The sequence below is a fragment of the Tursiops truncatus genome, chromosome 8, assembly GCF_011762595.2.
Source record: "Tursiops truncatus isolate mTurTru1 chromosome 8, mTurTru1.mat.Y, whole genome shotgun sequence".
NCBI lineage: Eukaryota > Metazoa > Chordata > Mammalia > Artiodactyla > Delphinidae > Tursiops > Tursiops truncatus.
Window position 1 is genome coordinate 53,406,331 of NC_047041.1, and position 21,510 is coordinate 53,427,840.

Sequence of the window (21,510 nt, forward strand, 5' to 3'; positions counted from 1 at the left end):
TCTTTTTAACATCTTTATTGGAGTATAATTGCTTTACATTGTTGTGTTAGTTGCTGCCCTTTTTCTTTTAATTCTATAATTCTTTCTGGCTGTTCTCTCATTTAGTCCTATAACTTTCACTACTACCTGTTACTTAGTACTCCTAAAACTGTATTTAGGCCAGCGCTGTCTCCTGTTATTGGCTTGTTTTAGATAGAAGAGGTTTATGTAAAAGAGATTCTAGTAATGGTAAAATTCTTTGTTCTTCCTGCCCTCCTCAGCAATAACAACAAAAGAAATAACAACAAAAGAAATCAACAAAAACTCAAGTGCAAGGTTCACAGTAGGATATAAGGCTGGAGAGGCACATGCCTCAGGTCTGGAAGGTCTTTCTGCCATACTAAGGAGAGTGGACATGTGAGCAGTGGATTGCTTTGTCGAGCCCTTCTTAGCTTTGACTTCTAGCCTACCTTTCTGTTCTGGCCTCAAATTAAATTGATTGGTCGATTGGTTGGGAAAGACATTAAAAAGACCCATAATAAATATTTGTGGAATGAACACAATTGTTTTGAATCTTTGTTGACCTAAAACAAGTAGACTGCCAGTTATTTCTCCAGCAAAAATGGGTTTATTCAGGTTCAGCAGAAAATAGCAATTCAGGGTCTGCAACCATAGCGAGTCATGTGCTAGTCCCTGCGTAGTGCATAGAGAGGGAAGGAGAATTCTTTCAAAGAGGGAAAAAGGAAGTTGGGAGGGCTAGAGTAAACAGAGTCCATGGCTTTTCATTGGCTGAGTTGTGACAGTCTGAGCTCTTTGCAGGAAAGAAGAGACTTTCCTCTTGCTGTTGGGCTCTGCTGTCCTCCTAGGGCCTGAGACCTCCCTCTTCTGGCCTTCTGATTCTATCTTAATTGAGGTTTCTGTTTATTAATTTTTACATCTTCATATGTAAAAATGAGGTTGGATGTTTTTGTACTTGAAGAAACAGCTCTGTTGTGGTAGCTTCCCGAGCTAATGGATTTGGAGTCGGAGACCCAGATTTGAGCCCCAGCTCTACCACATATAAGTGACAGAACTCTTCACTTGGGAGGAAATGTTAGCTAATCACTTTCCTGGCTTCCCAAAAGCTGTTTAGGTAAGATGATGGCCCCAGCTGGAAATCCCTGATGTCAGGACGGCCTTCTGGGCTAGGTTTGGGAAGTCTTTTTGGGGAGAAGGACCAACATAACAGAGGGTGCCTGAGTGGTGTGGGGTTGGGGATGGCAAGGGAAGGCAGGGACATTTTGTTTTGGATAAATGACCATCTCAGGCAGCACCTGTTCCTTCTCCCAACTCTTTTCATGCTTTCTGTTCCCCATTTTATTTAAAGTAATAAATATGTCAATAAAATAAAGTAGGAAAATCTTTTAGACTTCCAATAAAATAAATGGCTCTTTAAGCGTAGAGTGAGCTCTGACATAGAAACTGTGGCTGGAAACCACAGATGTTAATAAAGTCTAGATTCATGTGGAATTTCTTGAAATTATATGGACCAGTAATTTCAAAACTTTTTAAAAAATATGTTCCCTAGCCAGAAATCATTTTTGAGCATTCACTACCCAAGACGTCTTTATAAATTATAAAGGCAAAGCCCTATTAATATACTTTTAAAAACAGAAATTAAGAAGGATAAGAGTAAAAAATAGAATTTCTAATTTTTCTTTCCATAGTTCAGTGGCTCATCACCCCACATTGAAGATTTGGGATTAGAGAAGGAACTTTTCATAAAGGAAAATTTAATGGGTGGGTTCGTAGCCTGAGTGCCCTAGACAGAGAGCCTCTGGGTTGGCCTTTGCATTTTATACCTGCAGGGGGAGTAAATAGGCTACTTCTTATTGAGACCTAAAGTTTTCATTCATCCTTATCATGAACAAAGAGCTAATAAGTAGTTTGAGTCTCCCTTGCCTCATTTTATACTATAGAGAGACCCTAAATAGTAGTCCCTGTGGGCACTCAGTTAGTACCTAGCGAACCCTTAGTGCACTTCCAGAAGGAGAGGAGTTTTCCATTGAAAAGAGCAACAAATGCAGAGTAGGGAGATTATTACTGTCTCAGCTCTTCTAGGTGCAAGGTCAGGTTTAGTTTTAGGGACATGCTATGAGGATAGTAATAATGTTTTAAATGATAACAATTAACACTTTTTACTGATACTTAGTTTATATCTGGTTCAATACTGTGTGTGTGTGTATATATATATATATATATATGTAAAAAATTTTTTAAAATATTTATTTATTTTTGGCTGCACTGGGTCTTCGTTGCTGCGCACAGGCTTTCTCCAGTTGTGGGAATAGGGGGCTACTCTTCACTGTGGTGCGCGGGCTTCTCATCGCAGTGGCCTCTCTTGCTGCGGAGCACGGGCTCTAGGCACACGGGCTCGAGTAGTTGTGGCACTCAGGCTCGGTATTCGTGGCTCACAGGCTCCAGAGCACAGGCTCAGCAGCCGTGGCGCACTGCCTTAGTTGCTCCGCGGCATGTGCGATCCTCCCGGACCAGGGCCCGAACCCTGTCCCCTGCATTGGCAGGCGGCTTCCCAACCACTGCGCCGCCAGGGAAGCCCTATATGTAAAATTTAATAACCCATGAACTAGGTACTGTCTTCCTTGTATGAATGCAGAAACTGAAATGAAACAACAAAATATAGCATCATAAAGTTTATATACTTTATATTTTTATATAAAGTTTATATGTTTTTCATATGATCTATATTTTCATTTAATCATTAGTGACCATTCATTCATTTAACTAATGATTATAGAATATATCAGGAACTTACTAAATGCTCAGGATACAGAAATGACAGAGTGGTTTCTGCTCTCAAGGATCTCATGACCTAGTGGAACAAAAGATAAGTAGCATCAGTGTAGCATTTTTTCATTTATAAACGTATTTCATAGGTATTAACTTATTTAGTCCTCACAATATCTCATTTTACAGATAGGGAAATTGAATCTCTGGGACAGATCTTGAACTCAAGCTAGTAAATCATTCGTTATGCCTTAGCTTCCTTTTTATATTTAGATGAGTAGAACCATGTCATAACCAAGTTTATTATTAAAAGTTTTCATTAACTTCTTGTGAAGTATAGTTGACTCTAAGGAAATTGAAGACTGTATTAAATAACTTAGGAAACATGTTTTGGTGTTCTGCTCAGACTTAACAGAAAATTTTCTATTTATGGCATATTTTAAGTATAATTTCATCATGTGTGTTTTTTAAAGATGAGAGAATGAAAATTTCCAACCTTTGCACCTTCTTTATTTATTCAGTTACTTAGGATATGTTCTATCTTCAATTTTTACCACAGGCAACTTCAGAGTGGACCTTGGATTACCCCCCCTTTTTTGCATGGTTTGAGTATGCCCTGTCACATGTTGCCAAATATTTTGATCAAGAGATGCTGAATGTCCGTAATCTGAATTACTGCAGCTCAAGGACCTTACTCTTCCAGAGATTTTCCGTCATCTTTACAGATACACTCTTTGTGTATGCTGTCCATGAGTAAGTCTGAGAATGTCATTTCCTGTGGAAGGTGTTGAGGAAATATTATAGCATTGTTCCTCATTTGGGGCAAACAAAGTTCATATAATAGCAAATGCTAGAACAGTCCAAAATGGTTGTGTTTCAAACTTCACAATGAGTAATTACAGCAAGCAGTCTAGCTGAATCTTGTGGAAGAAAATGGGGGCTAAGGTGGGGTTACAAGTTAGAGGTAGAACAAGAGATTGTGAATGTTGTGAAAAGTAGTCCCAAGTGAGTTCCAGGACCGTTTCTCTTTCCCAAAGAGGCTCTACATGCTTCTCTTTCCTACCTTGTAGCAGACTACCAGAGGCTACCATGACCTACCCTGTTCTTTGGGATACACATACCTACATACAGCACAGCACACTCATGCATACATACGCATAATGCTAACCACCAATGGAGTTTCCATTGTAGTAAACTCAAGAAATCTTACTGAGTGCTTTCAGTTGTAGTCTCTGGATTCTTTCCTTCATGAAGACTCTTCACTAATTTTAAGTTATGTTTATATTTTAATGTTTCGCATATTTTACTTACAAGTTACTTTTAAGTAGGTGAATACACATACGTAGAATATTGTGCACAGTGACTTCCAAGTAGTGATTTCCCAGTTAATGTTGGTTTCTATTCTGTCCTAAGACTTAAGCCTGCTGGTGTGATTGTGACAGAGCAATAACTGGTGTCCATTCAATGACCTTTGTCATAAATAGATCATTTCTGTTTGTGAGGCCTTCTAGACTGAACTCTTGCCCCATTCAGTAAAGACTCCCTTGGGGATGTTTTAACCCCTGCTCATTTTCGTGGAATAACTGCTGTTTGGCACCCTGACCTTCATTCTCTTTATGACCTGGCAAGAGTTGAAAGGGAAGGTGATATGTAAATGTACTCCTTTTAACTCAAAATGTTTAAATTCACACTCTCAGGGAAAGTGTATACAGGCAGAGAGAGGGAGTAGAATTCATTTCCATCTACAATGTAGAGGGAACAGTTAAGTAAGATAAAAATCTGGAACAAGGCACTTTGTATAGATTAGTAACTTACTTAATTTTCTCAATTACCCTGTAAGGTTACTATCTCTATTTATGAGGAAACTGAGTCTCCATGGAGGAAAAGCAGGACACCTTTTGCTAACCCCTATTTAATTGCATCTTTTTTTTTTTTTTTTTTTTTTTGGCGGTACGCGGGCCTCTCACTGCTGTGGCCTCTCCTGCTGCGGAGCACAGGCTCCGGACACGCAGGCCCAGCGGCCATGGCTCATGGGCTCAGCCGCTCCGCAGCATGTGGGATCTTCCCGGACCGGGGCACAAACCCGTGTCCCCTGCATCGGCAGGCGGACTCTCAACCACTGCGCCACCAGGGAAGCCCCTTAATTGCATCTTTATTATGTCTTCTTTTGGTTTTAGATTTCTTTGGTTTTAGAATTTGCTGATATTCAAATGAAATACATTTTTAAAAAATCTTTTTATAGAATAATACATCCTTTTCATTGTCAAAATTTTGGAAAACAGAAAGCAATTATACATACACACAAAGTAAAAATGACCCATACTCCTGCACTTACAGCTGTCCCTATCAACATTTTGGTGCATATTATTTCAGCCTCTTTCCTGTATCTGAATTTAATTTTTATAAAATAAAAATGGGATCATACTATTTTGTCACCTGGTATTGTCACTTAATATCTCTACCTTTAAATAACAAACATTTTTTCATAGGAGTTTTTTAAATTATTTGGGCAATCAAGAGCTGCAGGTTTGTGGCTCTATTCTTTTTTTTTCCAATTCCCTCCACCACCCTCTCCCAAACTATCACAGGTCTATTCTTTTTTTCTTTTTTTAATATATTTTTTTAAAAAATTTATTTATTTTTGGCTGCGTTGGGTCTTTGTTGCTGCACACAGACTTTCTCTAGTTACTGCGATAGGGGGCTACTCTTCGTTGCGGTGCACAGGCTTCTCATTGCAGTGACTCCTCTTGTCATGGTACATGGGCTCTAGGCGCGCAGGCTTCAGTATTTGCAGCACGTGGGCCCTAGAGCACGTGGGCTTCAGTAGTTGTGGCGCATGGGCTCAGTAGTTGTGGCACACAGCCTTAGTTGCTCCATGGCATGTGGGATCTTCCTGGACCAGGGATTGAACCTGTATCGCCTGCATTGGCAGGCAGATTCTTAACCACTGCACCACCAGGGAAGTCTTCACAGGTCTATTCTTAACTTGGCTGGTATCGTAATTTATAATTTGGAGTGCTATATCATTCTGGTCTGCATTTTTTAGTTTTAAGGACTAAAATAGTGTGTGCCCTCTCAATTTTCAAAATCCTTACATTTGGGTTTTTGGTGGATGGTTTTATTGTTTGTTTGCTTTATTAAATGAAGACTTTGTTTTCAAAAAAAAGAAAAAATGAAGACTTTTGTTTCAAATCAGCATAGCTGAGAAAGAGACGTGGAACTGGCCCTGAGGCCTTTCTTTCTGCTACCACCTTTTTAAACAGTCAAGAATGGCATGGACACCCCAATCCCTGTGTCTAATCTAATAAACTGACAGGGAAGCAACTAAAATTTTTCCAACCCACTGGAATTTCTTGGGAGAGGTGACACCTAAGGGCACCTTAATTGGAAAATTGTCAGCATCACCAGAACTGGACTCCATCACCTTTCTTTTTCCTCCCTATTAATAATTGGCAACATTAGAGCTGTGTTTTGGGTGCAGTCATATTGAAGGACTACAAGAAATTCTCTTGGAGTCCCTTTCCTCCTTTTTTAAAAAAAACCTCCCATGGTCCTTGAGAAGTAAATTTAATACTCTGAATGAAAGCATCTAGTGTGCACTGAGTACTCCATAAATACTAGCTTCATTTCCTTCATCCTTTCTCTCCTTCATTCCTCCATCTCTTTCTTCCTTTTTTTTTCCTTCATATTTGGGTTGATATAAACCTGGGTTTTCTGACTGCTATTCAGCCTCAGTGTCACTTTTTAATCATCATTTTCAAAATAAAATAGTTCCACATTAAAAAAAAAAGAATGGTATGGACACTTTATCAGGAATGGCTAATCAAACACATCGGAGTATATCAGAGTGTACTCTGTAGAAGTATTATGGTGTTCTAATGAAGATTAAATTTGTTTCTGATTCTTTCCTCATGTTCCAATATAGGTGCTGTAAATGCATTGATGGGAAAAAAGCAGGCAGAGAACTTACAGAGAAGCCAAAGTTCATTCTATCAGTATTACTGCTGTGGAACTTCGGGTTGTTAATTGTAGACCGTATCCTTGACGTTTTATGTACTGTTCCCTTACTTATTTGATATATACTAAGTATAAGATTAATTCTTTCTGTAATGGTGATTCTGAAATGTGAGCTGCTTTTGAAAGTGGATGTGGGGTGGGTTAGTCAGTTCCCCAAACTGTGGTCTCTGCCCAACTTCATCAGACTCTGATTGTTAGAGCCCTTTGTCCCTGAAAAGTTAGTGGTGACGTGCAAGAACCAGTTAAACTGCCAGTAAAGCAATATACTGGGACTTGGTAACTGTCTTTAGATTAATCTAATACACATATCTTAAATAGTTTATAACACATTCTAAATACCTTTTATAGGAAACGGCGTATCACAGTGTCCATATGGAAACAGACAGGCCTTCATGCTTTTCTGCCATCTTGGCTTATGACATATTAATAGGCAAAGTTCTTAAATCCAAAGGGTCTGAATGGGGGACTTCCCTGGCAGTCCAGTGGTTAAGACTTCACCTTCCAATGCAGGGGGTGCGGGTTTGATCTCTGATCGGGGAGCTGAGATCCCACATGCCTTGTGGCCATAAAACCCAAACATAAAACAGAAGCAATATTGTAACAAATTCAACAAAGACTTTAAAAATGGTCCACATCAAAAAAATCTTAAAAGAAAAAGCGGGGTGGGGGGTGGTTCCTGAATGTAACTAAAATCCGAATGATAGAAGCCGAATTTCTACCGTTTTCATAGAGGTAGCCAGGTGTGGAAGAAAACACCGAGACTTCGGTTTAAGTCTGACCTGGTCTTGAATCTCAGTTATGAAATTCAAGTAGTGTTAGGCCATGAGTGGATTAATGCTCTGAGCTCTAACTACCTCACAGGTTCACTGTATGTGTACTGTAAACAATGGAATGCTGCATGCAGTGGCCTTCAGTAGCTGTTAGGTCCCTTCCTTTCTTATCCCTGATGCTAAAAAGCAAAACAAAACAAAAAACTCCTTTAGTTGCTGGCTCTTTAAGGTACAGAAAATTTGGGAAAGTTTCCTGGTTTTCTTCTTAAACATAAATTTTAATTTAAAAGTTTGTCCAGGATTTGGCTGTTTATAGAAAACACTTTTATGAAAAGTCCAAACTGGTAGTAATATTTTTGTCTTTAATTTACCTATAATGGAAGCATTTGCAATTTTTATACTTAGTCTGCTGGCACAGTTCATTGTGAAATTGGCATCCTCTGTTTTCTTTCCTTGACCTAAGTCCAGATATTCATTTCCAGTACAATGGTTTTTTATCTGGATTAATGCTACTCTCTATTGCACGATTATTTCAGGTAAACACGAAATAGGCTAATTATATTAGTTTGGTTTTTAGCTTGTAAAGGTGATAGGTAAGTTTATTTGACCAACTGTTTTGAGTTGCCAAGTGCTATAGACACTTTTATTGAGTATTTCTCACAAATTCCATCTTCTCTTTTAATAATACTTTTCTCCATTTTACAGATGAGAAAATTATACTCTAAAAACTTGTTAGAGTGTGGCAGGCCTAAAATAAACTTGAGTTTCTGTATTTGGTTGGGACCATTTATCCAGGAATGAAATCTTCAGCAGTTTATACTATGTAGTAACTGTGATGGCGGGGCCTTAACCATCAGCAGCATGTAGCATAGTGTAATGGAAAGTATGGAATTTGGAACCAGAAGACCTGAGTTGAAATCCTGAATAACCCTACTAAGCTGTGTGACTCAGACAGGGGTTATTCAAAAGCACTGGCTGCTTCAGATTGGGTACGTTATAGGTAATATATTATTGAGTAAACCTTGTAACTATTCTGTGAAGTTGTTAAATGTTTCCTCCTTTCATAGAGGAGGATAATTCAGATTTCTGGGACACTCCTCTGTACACTGAATCAGAATCTCTGGGATTGGGTTTTAGGAATCTCCAGGGAATTTTGATACACCATCAGGTTTGGGAACCATTAACCCAAGGCAACCATCAACCCTCTCAGCCTCAGTTTTCTCATCCATAAAATAAAATTTACCCTTGATACATTCTGTTTATCAGATGGGGCCGACTACCCCACAGGGACTTTGGAAAGATCAAGTTCAATAATCTATTTTAAAGTTCTTTGGCAACTATAAATGTGTGGATAAGTTTTTTTCTTTTAACCATAAAAAGCCACATTATACGTGGATCATAATTGGTGTTCAATGAATGAATGTTGGATGGTTGTTGAACAAATGAACTAAACTTTAGCTATAGAACCAGCTAGACTTTCTCTGAATCTTAAATAAATAATAAAACCGGTGGAGAGATTTGGAAGCATCCCATTGTTTTTGCCTTATCATTCCTAACGCATCTATTCTAGACCACACCTGATGAGACAGTGAAAGGAGGAACTTGGCCTTTCATGTTCCCTTTGGCAGTGTCTCATTTGATCCTTCCAAACCCCAGGACCCCAGGACCATTATCTCATTTGATCCTTCCAGAATTCCTGTGAGGTAGGTAGAATGTAGACTTCTTTAGTTATAGTCAACTCAGTTTGGAGGTGGTTTTTTTTTTTCCTAAATCAGAATGCCTTTAATTCTCCTAGGAAGTTTGTTAGATCTAGTACTATTGGCACAACACTTGGTGCCTTCAGCCTGATTGTAGTTTATGTTACCTAATATGTAATATAAGATTTAAGTGATTCTTCGTTAGCATAGCTTTATGTGTAATCATTGGTACTCTCATTCCCAGATCCTCTCTGGAAATCAACTCCAGCTATTGTATAACTATTAGAGGGTGAAGGTAATTAACTTCCCTAGGTTCCTTAAGGAGAATTTGTAGTGTGTTGTTATGATGATGTATCCTGTACTTCAGGATCAAACTTAGTACTTAATAAATATTTGTTGAAATAATGAATTTATAAACCGACTAGGCTCAGTATAAAAGCTGGCTGGAATCACTTGCCTCTGTTCTCCTTATATTACATTTAAACCTTTTTATTATAGAAAATTTAAATTATATACAAAAATGGAGAAAACAGTACAGTGATCTAAACACACACACACAGAGGATTATTTTGAAACACATCCCAAACATCATATTTCATTTGTTAAGTATTTCCAAATACAGGCAGACCTCAGAAATATTGTGGGTTCAGTTCCAGACCACCACGATAAAGCAAATGTTGCAATAAAACTAGTCATGTGAATTTTTTGGTTTCCCAGTGTATATAAAAGTTATGTTTACACTATACTGTAGTCTGTTAAGTGTGCAATAGCATTGTCTAAAAAAATGTACATACCTTAATTTAAAAATACTTTATTACTAAAAAATGCTAACCATCATCTGAGCCTTCAGTGAGTTGTAGTAGTAACCTCAAAGATCACTGATCACAGATCACCATAACAAGCATAGTGATAATGAAAAAGTTTGAAATATTGCAAGAATTACCAAAATATAGCACGGAGACAGGAAGTGAGCAAATGCTGTTGGAAAAGTGGCGCCAATAGACTTGCTCAATGCAGGGCTGCCACAAACCTTCAATTTGTAAAACACACAGTATCTGTGAAGCGCAATGAAGCAAATTGCAATAAAACGACATATGCCTGTATATCTTCAAAACCATGTGTTTTTTTCAATATGGTAAAATACATGTAAGATAAAACTTACCATCTTAAATCATTTTTTTCTTCCAGTTTTATCGAGATATAATTGACATACAGCACTGACATACAGTTTAAGGTGTACAGCATAATGATTTACTTACATACGTCATGAAATGATTATCACAATAAGTTTAGTGAACATCTGTCATCTCATAAAGATACAAAATTAAAGAAATAGAAAAAAAATTTGATGAAAACTCTTAGGATTTGCTCTGTTAACAACTTTCATATGTAACATACAGTAGTGTTATTTATATTTATCATGTTATATATTACATCCCTAGTACTTGTTTATCTTATAGCTGGAAGTTTGTACCTTTTGACTGCCTTCATTCAGTTCTCCCTCCCCCATTCCCCACCTTTGGTACCTACAAATCTGATCTCATTTTCTTAGAGTTTGTTTGTTTTTGCTAGTTGTTACACAACATAGTGATTCGATATTTCTATCCATTTCAAAATGATCACCACATAAGTCTAGTTACAATCTGTCACCATACTAAGATATGACAATATAGTTATTGAATTTCCCACACTGTACATTTCATACCCATGACTCACTTATTTTGCAACTGGAAGTTTGTACTTAATCTCTTAGTCTCCCTCACCTATTTCTTTCCTCCCCTCACCCATTTATTTTAAGCATTTTAAAATGTACAGTTCAGTAATGGTAAGTATATTCACACTGTTGTGCAACCAGTCTCCAGTGTTTTTATTTTTTAATAAACTTTATTGTTTTTAATAATTTTAGCTTTACAGGAAAGTTGCAAAGATAATAGAGTTCCTGTACCCCCTCACTCATTTTCCCCTAATGTTACCATCTTATGGTACATTCATCAAGACTAAGAAACCGACCTTGGTACACTCAGATTTCACCAGTTTTTCCACTAACATCCTTTTTCTGTTCCAGAATCCAATCCAGGATACTACATTATTGTGTTTAGTCTACCCTGAATTTTGAATTATTTACCTTTTAAATCTCCTAGAAAAGGCATATGGAAGGAGCATTTCTCTTTGCTGTTCTCCTACATTTCAAGCACATCTACCTCTATGTAGCACCAGCTTACGGTGTATATTTACTGCGATCTTACTGTTTCACTGCAAATAAACCAGGCAAGTTTTAGTGATCATTTTATTTTTGCTTTATTTTATTTTACCTTGACTTGGTGGCTTGCTTTGTGAGAGAGTTTTATGAGGCACAATGGGTATCTCTCAGCTATTGATCCTATAAACCCTTTACCCATTCTGATTTTTCTCTGCTCTTGCCACATCATAAAGATTGGTGTACTATCATGGGATACTTCTAGTTTTGGCGTATTGTATAAGTTACGGCTTTCCATGCTCCTGGTTAACGATAATGTTCCTTTTCTGTAGATGGGTCCATCCGATGGAACAGCTTCAGTTTTCTCCGTCTTATTTCCCTGGGACTAATTGTTTTCCTAGTTTCTGCTCTTTCGTTGGGTCCTTTTCTAGCCTTGGTAAGTCTTTTATTTGTTATAAAGAATACATGTTTGTTGTTATTTAGAAAAAAATAATAAAGCCAGGAATATATAAAATAAGGAAAACTACTCCTTTTTTACTCCTTCCCACTATGATTCCCCAAAGATAGGATGTTATTCTTTCAGACATTTCTGTGCTTATGCAAATATGTATGTGCATATATTTGTATGTTTAACTATACGCCTCACACAGACACACACACACAGAGTTGCTAATAATTAGTCACAGATTTCCATATTTGCTAATTTGCTTGTTTGCTGTACTTTATTTGTAACCTCAAAATCAGTACTCACGGTGCTTTCACAGTCATTCATTGACAGCAAACATTCTAAAGTGCCTAGAATGTTACAGATGTTCAACAGGTGTTTTTCTTTTTTCACTTCTTCCCTCATGCTGAATTCAACTAATTAGTTTTAATTTCTGCTAAAATTGGGAAACACTGCATCTCTCATCAAGCCTTCCCTGCCGTCCCCTTCTCTTTAGTAAACTTGGTAAAGCTGCAGTCTGTGTTCTCCTTTGCCCCTTATAAATTCTTCCATTATTATAGTATTGGACTGGTATTCAAAGTACTCTGATGTATCTTGTCCCACTTAACAGATGAGAAGGTTGGACAAAAAAGAGGTTCTGTGAACTGCTCAGGATCACACAACTACTTCCTTGTATAAAAACCGGAACTCAGACCTCATAACTTTCTACACGCTATGCCATAGACAGTACCCTAGTTCTCTTTTTGAATTTAGAAAATACTGATCACTGTTTAATCTCTTTTCAACAGAACCAACTGCCTCAAGTCTTTTCCCGACTCTTCCCTTTCAAGAGGGGCCTCTGCCACGCGTATTGGGCCCCAAACTTCTGGGCTTTGTACAGTGCTTTGGACAAAGTGCTGTCCGTCATCGGTATGGTAGCAAGCCTTCTTACTTTTTTTTTCTTTGGCCGTGCTGTGCGGCTTGTGGGATCTTTCTTCCCCAACCAGGGATCGAACCTGGCCCCGGCAGTGAAAGCACCGAGTCCTAACCACTGGACCGCCGTGGAATTCCCTAAGCCTTCTTACTTAGACTATGAATATTGAAAGGACTAGTCACATTGACAAATAGAAAAACCTGTTTTGTGTTTTGAATGTGGCTCGGCTGTTTGTTCTCCAGCCCCGCGTTTCAGCTTTCAGAATGAACAGCAGAGTGGTTCTAGGGGCTGAGACTTCAGTGCAGGAAACAGACTGCACTCCTTATAAAAGCTCTTTGTGGCAGTGAGGTTGTTGCTCCTGTCCTTGGGAAAAAAATAAACTTTTTAGACATTTTTAAAAGGTAATTTTGGGACTTCCCTGGTGGCGCAGTGGTTGAGAGTCCGTCTGCCGATGCACGGGACACAGGTTCGTGCCCGGGTCCGGGAGGATCCCACATGCCGCGGAGCGGCTGGGCCCGTGAGCCATGGCCTCTGAGCCTGTGCGTCCGGAGCCTGTGCTCCGCGACGGGAAAAGGCCACAACAGTGAGAGGCCCGCGTACCGCAAAAAAAAAAAAAGGTAATTTTACCTTAAGCAAAACGTTATTCAGTAGTTATAGCCTTAGTTTTAAACTTAAAAATGTGAAGAAGCAGGAAAGAAGAATGTGTAAGTTGTTACTCTGGGTATTGAACCAATAAGGAAAATGATGGCCATGCAGTTTAACATGAGATGAGAAGAAAGGGAAAACTTAGGCTATGCTTTTAAGTTTGAGGTGTGATGGAAAAGAATTTATAACCTTTAGATGGTTCTGAAAATAATTGTGTGGAACAACTCACAGTCTCTCATTTGTGAACACAGCCTAGCTTGATGGAAAATGGCAGGATCAAGAGAAGGATAGGTAAACTTTTCTGTAATGGGACAGACAGTAAATATTTTAGGCCACATAAGATTTTGTTTACAACCTTTAAAAACGTAAAAACCTGTGTGAGAAACAAATGCAACAATAAAGAAGTGCTAGGCTGTCAGTAGCAGGGGCTTTGGAACCAGACAGAACTGGGTTCGATTCTTCCACCTATTAGTTGTGTGACTTAGGCACATTACTCATCTCTCTGTGCCTCAGGGGGGCAAAAAGTAATGGCTACAAAGCCCTTGGCACATGGTAGATGCTTAATGCGTGGTGGCTGCTATTACCGTTTTGGCTGCGTACTTACAGGAAATCATAATTTGGTATTATTGCTCACCCACTGAGTCCGGCCTTGATGTACATGGCGTCTTATAAAGTAAGTTCTTAACATTTCTAAAAGCTTTAAACAACCAGCATGATATGAGGTACAAGGGTCGCTTGCCTTATCTGAGTCAGGAAACTGCTTTACCTCACCGTGTATATCTGTCTCCTCAAGGAGGTCGTGAATGGAAAGTCAGTGGCAGGTTAGGCAACTCTGTTTCAGGCAGATAGTGATCAGCTTTAAGAGAGAATCAGCAGGCTGAAGGAAAAAGGGACAAGGTGAATGAATAGAAAATATTTTGGTAGTCTACACCTTTCCCACATTTCACTAATTTTCAATGGCATTAGACAGGGCCATTCAGGTGCTCAGACTGTCCCTGACTGTTCTGTTAGCTTTTTGGGGGCTGGGACTTGCGTCATTATCCTCAGACTTGGTTCATTTAGTAAGTATTTCTTGAACTCCTATGTGCTGGGGATAGAAATAAATTAATTGTCATTCCTGCCTTTAAGGAACCGAGTATAGTAGAGGAAATGAACATACATACAGATACAGTGCAGTGTGGTGAACAGAGACATGTATAACAGACCTTAGCCCACAAGAAAATCAGCTCTATTTCCTGAGTTAGGAGCTTTCTCAGATGAGTAAGTGAATTAGGAGTTAACTTTTAAAAGTGAGTAGGCCATTTTAAGCAAAGGCAGTAGTCTGTGCAAAACGACACAGGTGTCAGTGGTATGTCGGCTCATTGTGGCCAAGCTGTATTTAACAAGGTGGAGTAGATGAGGCTGGAGATGTGGGAGGGGGCTAGATCATGGAAGACATATGTGCTATGCTTAGGAATGTGGACTTTATCCCATGGGCAAGGAAGGATTCAAAGCTGGCCTGTGACATGGTAGACCTGTATTTTAGAAAGCTCGCTTCATTTTAGAGCTGTTCATGCTGCCCGCCAGCAAGGTTTCTTGTTCCAATACAGACAGCTGCAGTCTAAACTAGAGGCATTTTAGGTAGAATGGTGCAGGACCGAGTTAATGAAATCTTGACCTTGAAACAGTCTTAAGATTTAGTAGATTTATTTTTTTCCTCAAGGAATTGATTGGTAAAATATGGTGTGCCATTAATCAAAACAAAACAAAATAAAATGTCTTTTTACTCTGTAGGTTTAGAACTGAAATTTCTTGACCCCAGCAAGATTCCCAAGGCCTCAATGACAAGTGGTTTAGTTCAGCAGTTCCAACACACAGTCCTTCCCTCAGTGACACCCTTGGCCACCCTTATCTGCACTCTGATTGCCATATTGGTAAGAATTCACACATGGTCCTCATTTCTTGAGTTTTCTCTGCTTTTCTTTTGTGTGGCTGGTTGAATTTTAACTTTCAAGTTTTCCCAACTGTAGGATAAATTCCATGGCTGTAATCCTGCTGCAGACTGAGGCATTTCCTATTCTTAGGGTAACTTTGAACACTGTAAGGAAGGATTACTAGTAAAGCCTCTATGAGAGAGGTTCTTACCAGAAGCTAATAGACCATCTGTTCACCGTCAGATGAGGAAGAAAGAAAAGCCCAGGGGAGGGAACTTGGACCACACCGTGGAGAAAGAGGACAATGTAGTAGGGACATCAGGTTTTTGTTTTCATACATGGCTAACTGATAAAAACTCTAAATTTGTCTGTACTGCATGGATATTTTGTGTCGATGATAATGAATTGAGAGAGTCAATGAATTGAGGCTGTCTGAGCATCAGATAAGAATCTTATATGAATCAGATGCTGTTATAGGCATCATTCATAGCTGTTTTTATTTGTTAGTGATCATGATGCCCTCAATTTCGTGATACAATTTTAGTAAAATTCAGGATAAATAACTTAATCATATCTAATTACACTCAGTTTTAATTTTGGTTTCTAAACAATCAAATCTACTCACAAGACACCTGACCCCACTTAACTACGTGGCAGTACTGGTAGGTAGTTAAGCTCTGTTGGCCTACTTATCCACATGTTCTGAATTTAAAACTTTTTTCCTAAAACTTCAGCCTTGTAAGCTGCATATGGAAGGCCGTGGTTTTGTTGTAAATTACACTCCAGCCCACAAAGTTAGGTGTTTGTTTATTAATATGCTAAGATCTAATTTATTATTAGCTCCACAATATCGATGAACTTTTGTAGTTTGACCTAATATGTTCAGTGACTATTAATTAACTAATTATGAAGGTGTAGTTAGGAGTTATACTGGATATCCTAGAACTTAATTATCATTTCATATTAATTTTGACGAATAGAATTAATTTTAATGTGTTCAATATATATTTCCAGATGCCTTTTTTTTTCCTGAGTAGTTGTTTTTATGTTAACTTTTGGTGGACTGTTCACAAAGCGAATTATCCCAGTCTGATGGAGAATAGTCTTAAGAGCTACTGTTTTTCAGAGATGATGTAAATTACATTCACCTGAACAATGTTTCAGTAAAGCCTATTTTAAATGATACTGAAGTTTTATCTTTGCCTATTGTTTCTAGCCCTCTATTTTCTGTCTTTGGTTTAAACCTCAAGGGCCCAGAGGCTTTCTCCGATGTCTAATTCTTTGTGCCTTGAGCTCCTTCATGTTTGGGTGGCACGTCCATGAAAAAGCCATACTCCTTGCAGTTCTCCCAATGAGGTAAGCAGATAGCTCAGTCAGTCAACATTTCTGGCATATTTCACAGTGATCCTATTGTTTTCCATTTGATCTGTCGCTTCTTGACATGTTCAGTGGGATGGGCAAAGGCAAAGACACGTGGGAACATTTATACCAGGACAGAATGGGGATGTTTAACTTGGGATCCTGGTACCTGTGAGGGTCCTAAGGTATGCAAAACTGCCTGTATTGTTCCTGCATTTTTTGGTAAGGGGTACTGTAGTGATTAAGCGCCATGATACCAGGCTGTTACTTCTGGCTATTGAATAGCAGCATAGTATGGAAAAAGCATGGACTTTGGTGTCATCACACCTGTGAAAATAAGGTCCCACAGTTCCTTGTTAAGTGTTGTTAGTCAAAGTAAGGATTGAGTCCATTATGGAATAATACCTAACACATACAGCACTTCAGAGTTTTCAGAACTGCTTTTGTTGTTAGTTGGTTTTTTGGGGGCGGGGGTTGTTGTTTTGTTTTGTTTTGCATTCTTTCTTTTGAGCCTCACAACAACCTTTAAGATAATTAGTATAAGTGGATATCATCCCCTGTCTTCACATCTGCAGAAACTAGGGCTCAGAGTTTAAGTGACTTATCCAAAGTCACACAGCTAGCAAATAGCAGGGTTAGGACTTAAACCTGAATCTTATCATGCTGAATCTTAAGATCTTTTCACTGTGTCATGCTAAAAAAGAAAAAGAAAGGCATTTTAAATGCAGTTGTGTCCATTTTATATACAACTGAAACCCAGTTAGACAGATGGTAATAGAATTAGCCTTTTTCTTAAGATTTTTCTTAAATCCTGAGAGAAATCATTTAAGCTCTGAAAGGACATTAATCAAATTTGTCAGATGAGTATATCGCTTGTCTGGGTTCATTTAGCAACTTGGAGTTTCCAAATTAAAAAATAGAGAAAAACTTCTAACGTCTTTAGTTAGAATTCTTATTAAACACCAGCAGGTATGGGGCATTGTCCAAGAGAAGGACTATAGGGTTGGAAATAAAACTCCAAGTCCTGTTTCTCTAGCTGCCACCACTAGGCAGCTCCCAATCCCACAATATTCCTTTCTTTGAGGAGGCAGTTACTCAGAGGCAAGATTCTTTTTTGAATGTTCCATGACTCAGTGTGATGCATTCTTCTTTGTATTGCTTAAAGTTTCCCACTGAAAAAATTAATATTCTCAACTGAATTGGACTTGTAGCAAAGATCAGTATGTTATTTTATGCATAAGCCAGTTCTAGAAATAATATTAGATGCAGGTTATTCCAGCTATCTGCAAGTATAAGCTTCATTTGATGTTTTAAGGAATTATTATAAGAATTTTTATTTTTAGCCTCTTGTCTGTGGGAAAAGCAGGAGATGCTTCAATTTTTCTGATTCTGACCACAACAGGACATTATTCCCTCTTCCCTCTGCTCTTCACTGCACCAGGTAAATAGCTTCTTTTAAGAGAGATCTATTTAATTGCCATGCCTTTTCATCAGAGCCTACTGTCTGATCAATACTATCTGATTTAAACAACCTTAAAATCTCTTAGAAAGAGAGAGCTCATCCATTCTTTTAAATAAAACCTCCAACATGTCCCTAATTCTCAGTATCTTTACATGTCACAAAAATGTACAGTTAAGCTCCGAAAGCGTTCCTAGCACTATATAGCTGTGTCATTGTGATTATATTCCCTTAAGTACCATAAACCTTTCTCTTACCAACTTAATTATCATATGTACTTTTTTATTCTTTTAACAGAACTTCCCATTAAAATCTTACTCATGTTACTGTTTACCATCTATAGTATTTCCTCACTGAAGACTCTATTCAGGTAAGCTAAAAAAAGTGCATTTAAAATTATATTTACTCTTGTGAAATGTTTACTCCTAAATGATTGATAAGCCTTTTAAATTTTATTTTTTAAGTTTAAATAGTAACATCACAACATTACAAAATATCAGCAGATAGCAGGAGAAATTACCCATATTCCATCACTCTCACATGGCAACATAGGTCATGGCTTTAGTTTGGGGGAATATTTGAGGAGGGACTACCCAGCTTAAATTAAAACTTTATATGAAAACTAAAAAATGGAATGTAAGATATGCATTATGAGTAAAACCACATAAATACAGATGCTTAAAACCAAAAGATATGTAAAAAATTCTTACATATCTTAGAATTATGGGTGGAATTTTTTTCTTTTCTAAACTTAATGTTACCTATATAATTTTTTAAAGCTTGCTTATGGATTATATCTGATTGTGTTCATGAAACCTCAAATGCTTAATTATATGAAAACTCAGTTATAACCATATGACTCAGCAATTCCACTCTTAGGTATATACCCAAAAGAACTGAAAATAGGGACTCAAACAGATGCTTATACATCAGTGTTCATTGCAGTTTTATTCACAATAGCCAAAAGGTAGAAATAGCCCAAATGTCCATCAACAAATGAATGGATAAACAAAATAGTATATATACATATAATGGAATATTAGTCATCCAGAAAGAGAAATGAAGCTCTGATATATACTACGACATGGATGAACCTTGAAAACTTAGGCTAAGTGTAATAAGCCAGACACAAAAAGGACAAATACTGGATGATTTCATTTACATGAAATATCTAGACTAGGCAAATTCATAGAGACAGAAGGTAAATTAGTAGGTATGGAGACCGGCGAGAGCAATGGTGGTGCTGGATAGGGAGTTATTATTGCTTAATGTTTCCAGAGATTCTTTTTTGGGGTGTTGAAATGTTTTGAAAGTGGATATTGACACAACATTGTCTATATACTTAATACTACTTAATTATATACTTAAAAATGGTTAAAATACCAAATTTTATATTATTTTACCAAAACAAAAAAATTATGCATTGTTTACCATATTCTTATTCCAATATCATACTATCCAGCCCCCTTTCCTCTTCCAAATGCATAGCTAATTCTCTCTCAGCAACTTCAGCTAAGTGACAACATAGATGATGGTTGGGTAAATTTGGATTGTTGAGTTAATGTAATGATATATCTTTATCATTTTTTTAAAATGTGAAATTTTATTCATTCGTTTGACTCTAGCTTTATCTGTACGTCACATCACGACAGTGCAGGTGAGAAGCTTTAGCTGAGAAATGTTTGCAAAAGCAGAATGACTCATCTAAAATCAGACTCCTCTCGTTTTTTCTTCAGAAAAGAAAAACCTCTTTTTAATTGGATGGAAACTTTCTACCTCCTTGGCCTGGGGCCTCTGGAAGTCTTCTGTGAATTTGTATTCCCTTTCACCTCTTGGAAGCTGAAGTACCCCTTTATCCCTTTGTTACTGACCTCAGTGTATTGTGCAGTGGGCATCACATATGCTTGGTTCAAACTGTATGTTTCAGTATTGACTGACCCTCCTGTTGGCAAGACAAAGAAGCAATGAATAAAGGAACTGCTTGGATGTATTCCAAGCAATTATTTCATGGGAAATTAATCAGAACTTGAAGAAAGTTGCTGGTGGCATGAGCCATTCATTTCAGTAAATCTGTTTGAGGACCATTCTTCTAAACTTGGCCTTGCCCAGCTTAGCAACCTGATTGTCACCATGGTGAGAAGCCACTTGTCCTCCATAGGCAGTGAAACACATCTGAAACAAATCTCGCCTTCCCCTATTAAAATTGTCTGAGATCATTGAGGCTGCTTTGCTTGCTCTAGGCAAGGAGGGAGTCTGATCAACAGCATGATTATCTGTAGCCTATGATAACCATTGTCAGGGTATAAAGCATAATTAGAATTATATGCTAAGGGAAATATAAATAAAATACCATTTTGTATTTCTGCACAAAAAATTTTTGGATCATTTCCAGCTCCTACATTTTCCTGTTGGCATGCATACAAGCAAGTGGTGTGCACTGTCCCCATTCTGTACACCTTGTTCCAGGAGATTTTTTTTTTCATTGAAATTATACATTGACAATACTCACAAAGCCAGGGAGAATATTTAATGAACTGTTTGGCCTGTCAGCAGACACTATAAACCACATCTACTCTTACATTAGTTAAGGACATCTTGTACAGTTCATTTATTCTAAAAGCAAGTACTGCAATTTTGATAAGGCTACTCCTTCTCAAACTTTCCTCATGTGAAAAGACTTAAGGGTGTTTTGCAGCCCAGTCTTGTCCTCCCCCCACCTTGAGAGTACTTCATACACTTTATCCAAGACCCCCGTTTGCCTAATACCTGCTGCACATTCAAATTCAACCAACATTTATCTAGCTGACACTAGGAACTTTCACACATTTTATTTACCCATTGTCCCCTAAGAAGATCAGAGAGAGACCAAGGTCAATAGAATCCTGGGATGCTAATCCAGCTATCCCATCTCTTAAATTCACTCTATATTCCCAGACTTCTTTTGAGTCTCATTCAAAGATAAAGATGGGGATTTTTGCCAAAGGGGGAGGGAAGTACGGCCCCTCTAGCCTGTTTTCCTCACCACAGTCCCCCTTGTACCCTATACTACCGCTGTCCCAACAACTTAGATTTCCCAGTGTGCCATGCTATTTCGTACTTCTGCTTCCTTTCATTTTTGCCACTTCCTTTCTTTCCTCTCTCTACTGACTTTTCTACCCTATCATCTGATTGTCTGAACTTCTTCAAGATTCAACTTCACTGCTACCGTATCTATAAATATAAATGTAATACAGTGTAATGATTAAGAGTAGGGGCCTTGGGACTCCCCTGGTGGTTCAGTGGTTAAGACTCTGCGCTCCCAGTGCAGGGGACCTGGGTTTGATCCCTGGTCA

The 21,510-nt window shown here is 38.1% G+C and overlaps 1 protein-coding gene across 7 annotated transcripts in view; it reads left to right on the forward strand.

The window, feature by feature from the left end:
• The window catches only part of ALG8 (ALG8 alpha-1,3-glucosyltransferase), a 28,440-nt gene extending 7,888 nt beyond the window's left edge, over nt 1–20,552 (forward strand). The window contains exons 3-13 of one of the 7 annotated variants that reach the window (XM_019948777.3): nt 3,323–3,516; nt 6,689–6,798; nt 8,019–8,086; nt 11,389–11,515; nt 11,777–11,880; nt 12,678–12,798; nt 15,221–15,360; nt 16,577–16,716; nt 18,063–18,160; nt 18,476–18,548; nt 19,915–20,552. In XM_019948777.3, coding sequence (XP_019804336.1) covers nt 3,323–3,516; nt 6,689–6,798; nt 8,019–8,086; nt 11,389–11,515; nt 11,777–11,880; nt 12,678–12,798; nt 15,221–15,360; nt 16,577–16,716; nt 18,063–18,160; nt 18,476–18,548; nt 19,915–20,146 — 1,407 coding nt within the window. In that variant the 3' untranslated portion in view covers nt 20,147–20,552. Of the gene's footprint in view, nt 1–3,322; nt 3,517–6,688; nt 6,799–8,018; nt 8,087–8,255; nt 8,540–9,120; nt 9,254–11,388; nt 11,516–11,776; nt 11,881–12,677; nt 12,799–15,220; nt 15,361–16,576; nt 16,717–18,062; nt 18,161–18,475; nt 18,549–19,914 lie in introns of those variants that run through there. The other 6 variants (XM_073808394.1, XM_073808395.1, XM_073808391.1 and 3 more) reach the window with 6 other exon arrangements.
• Nucleotides 20,553–21,510: the final 958 nt, after the last annotated feature.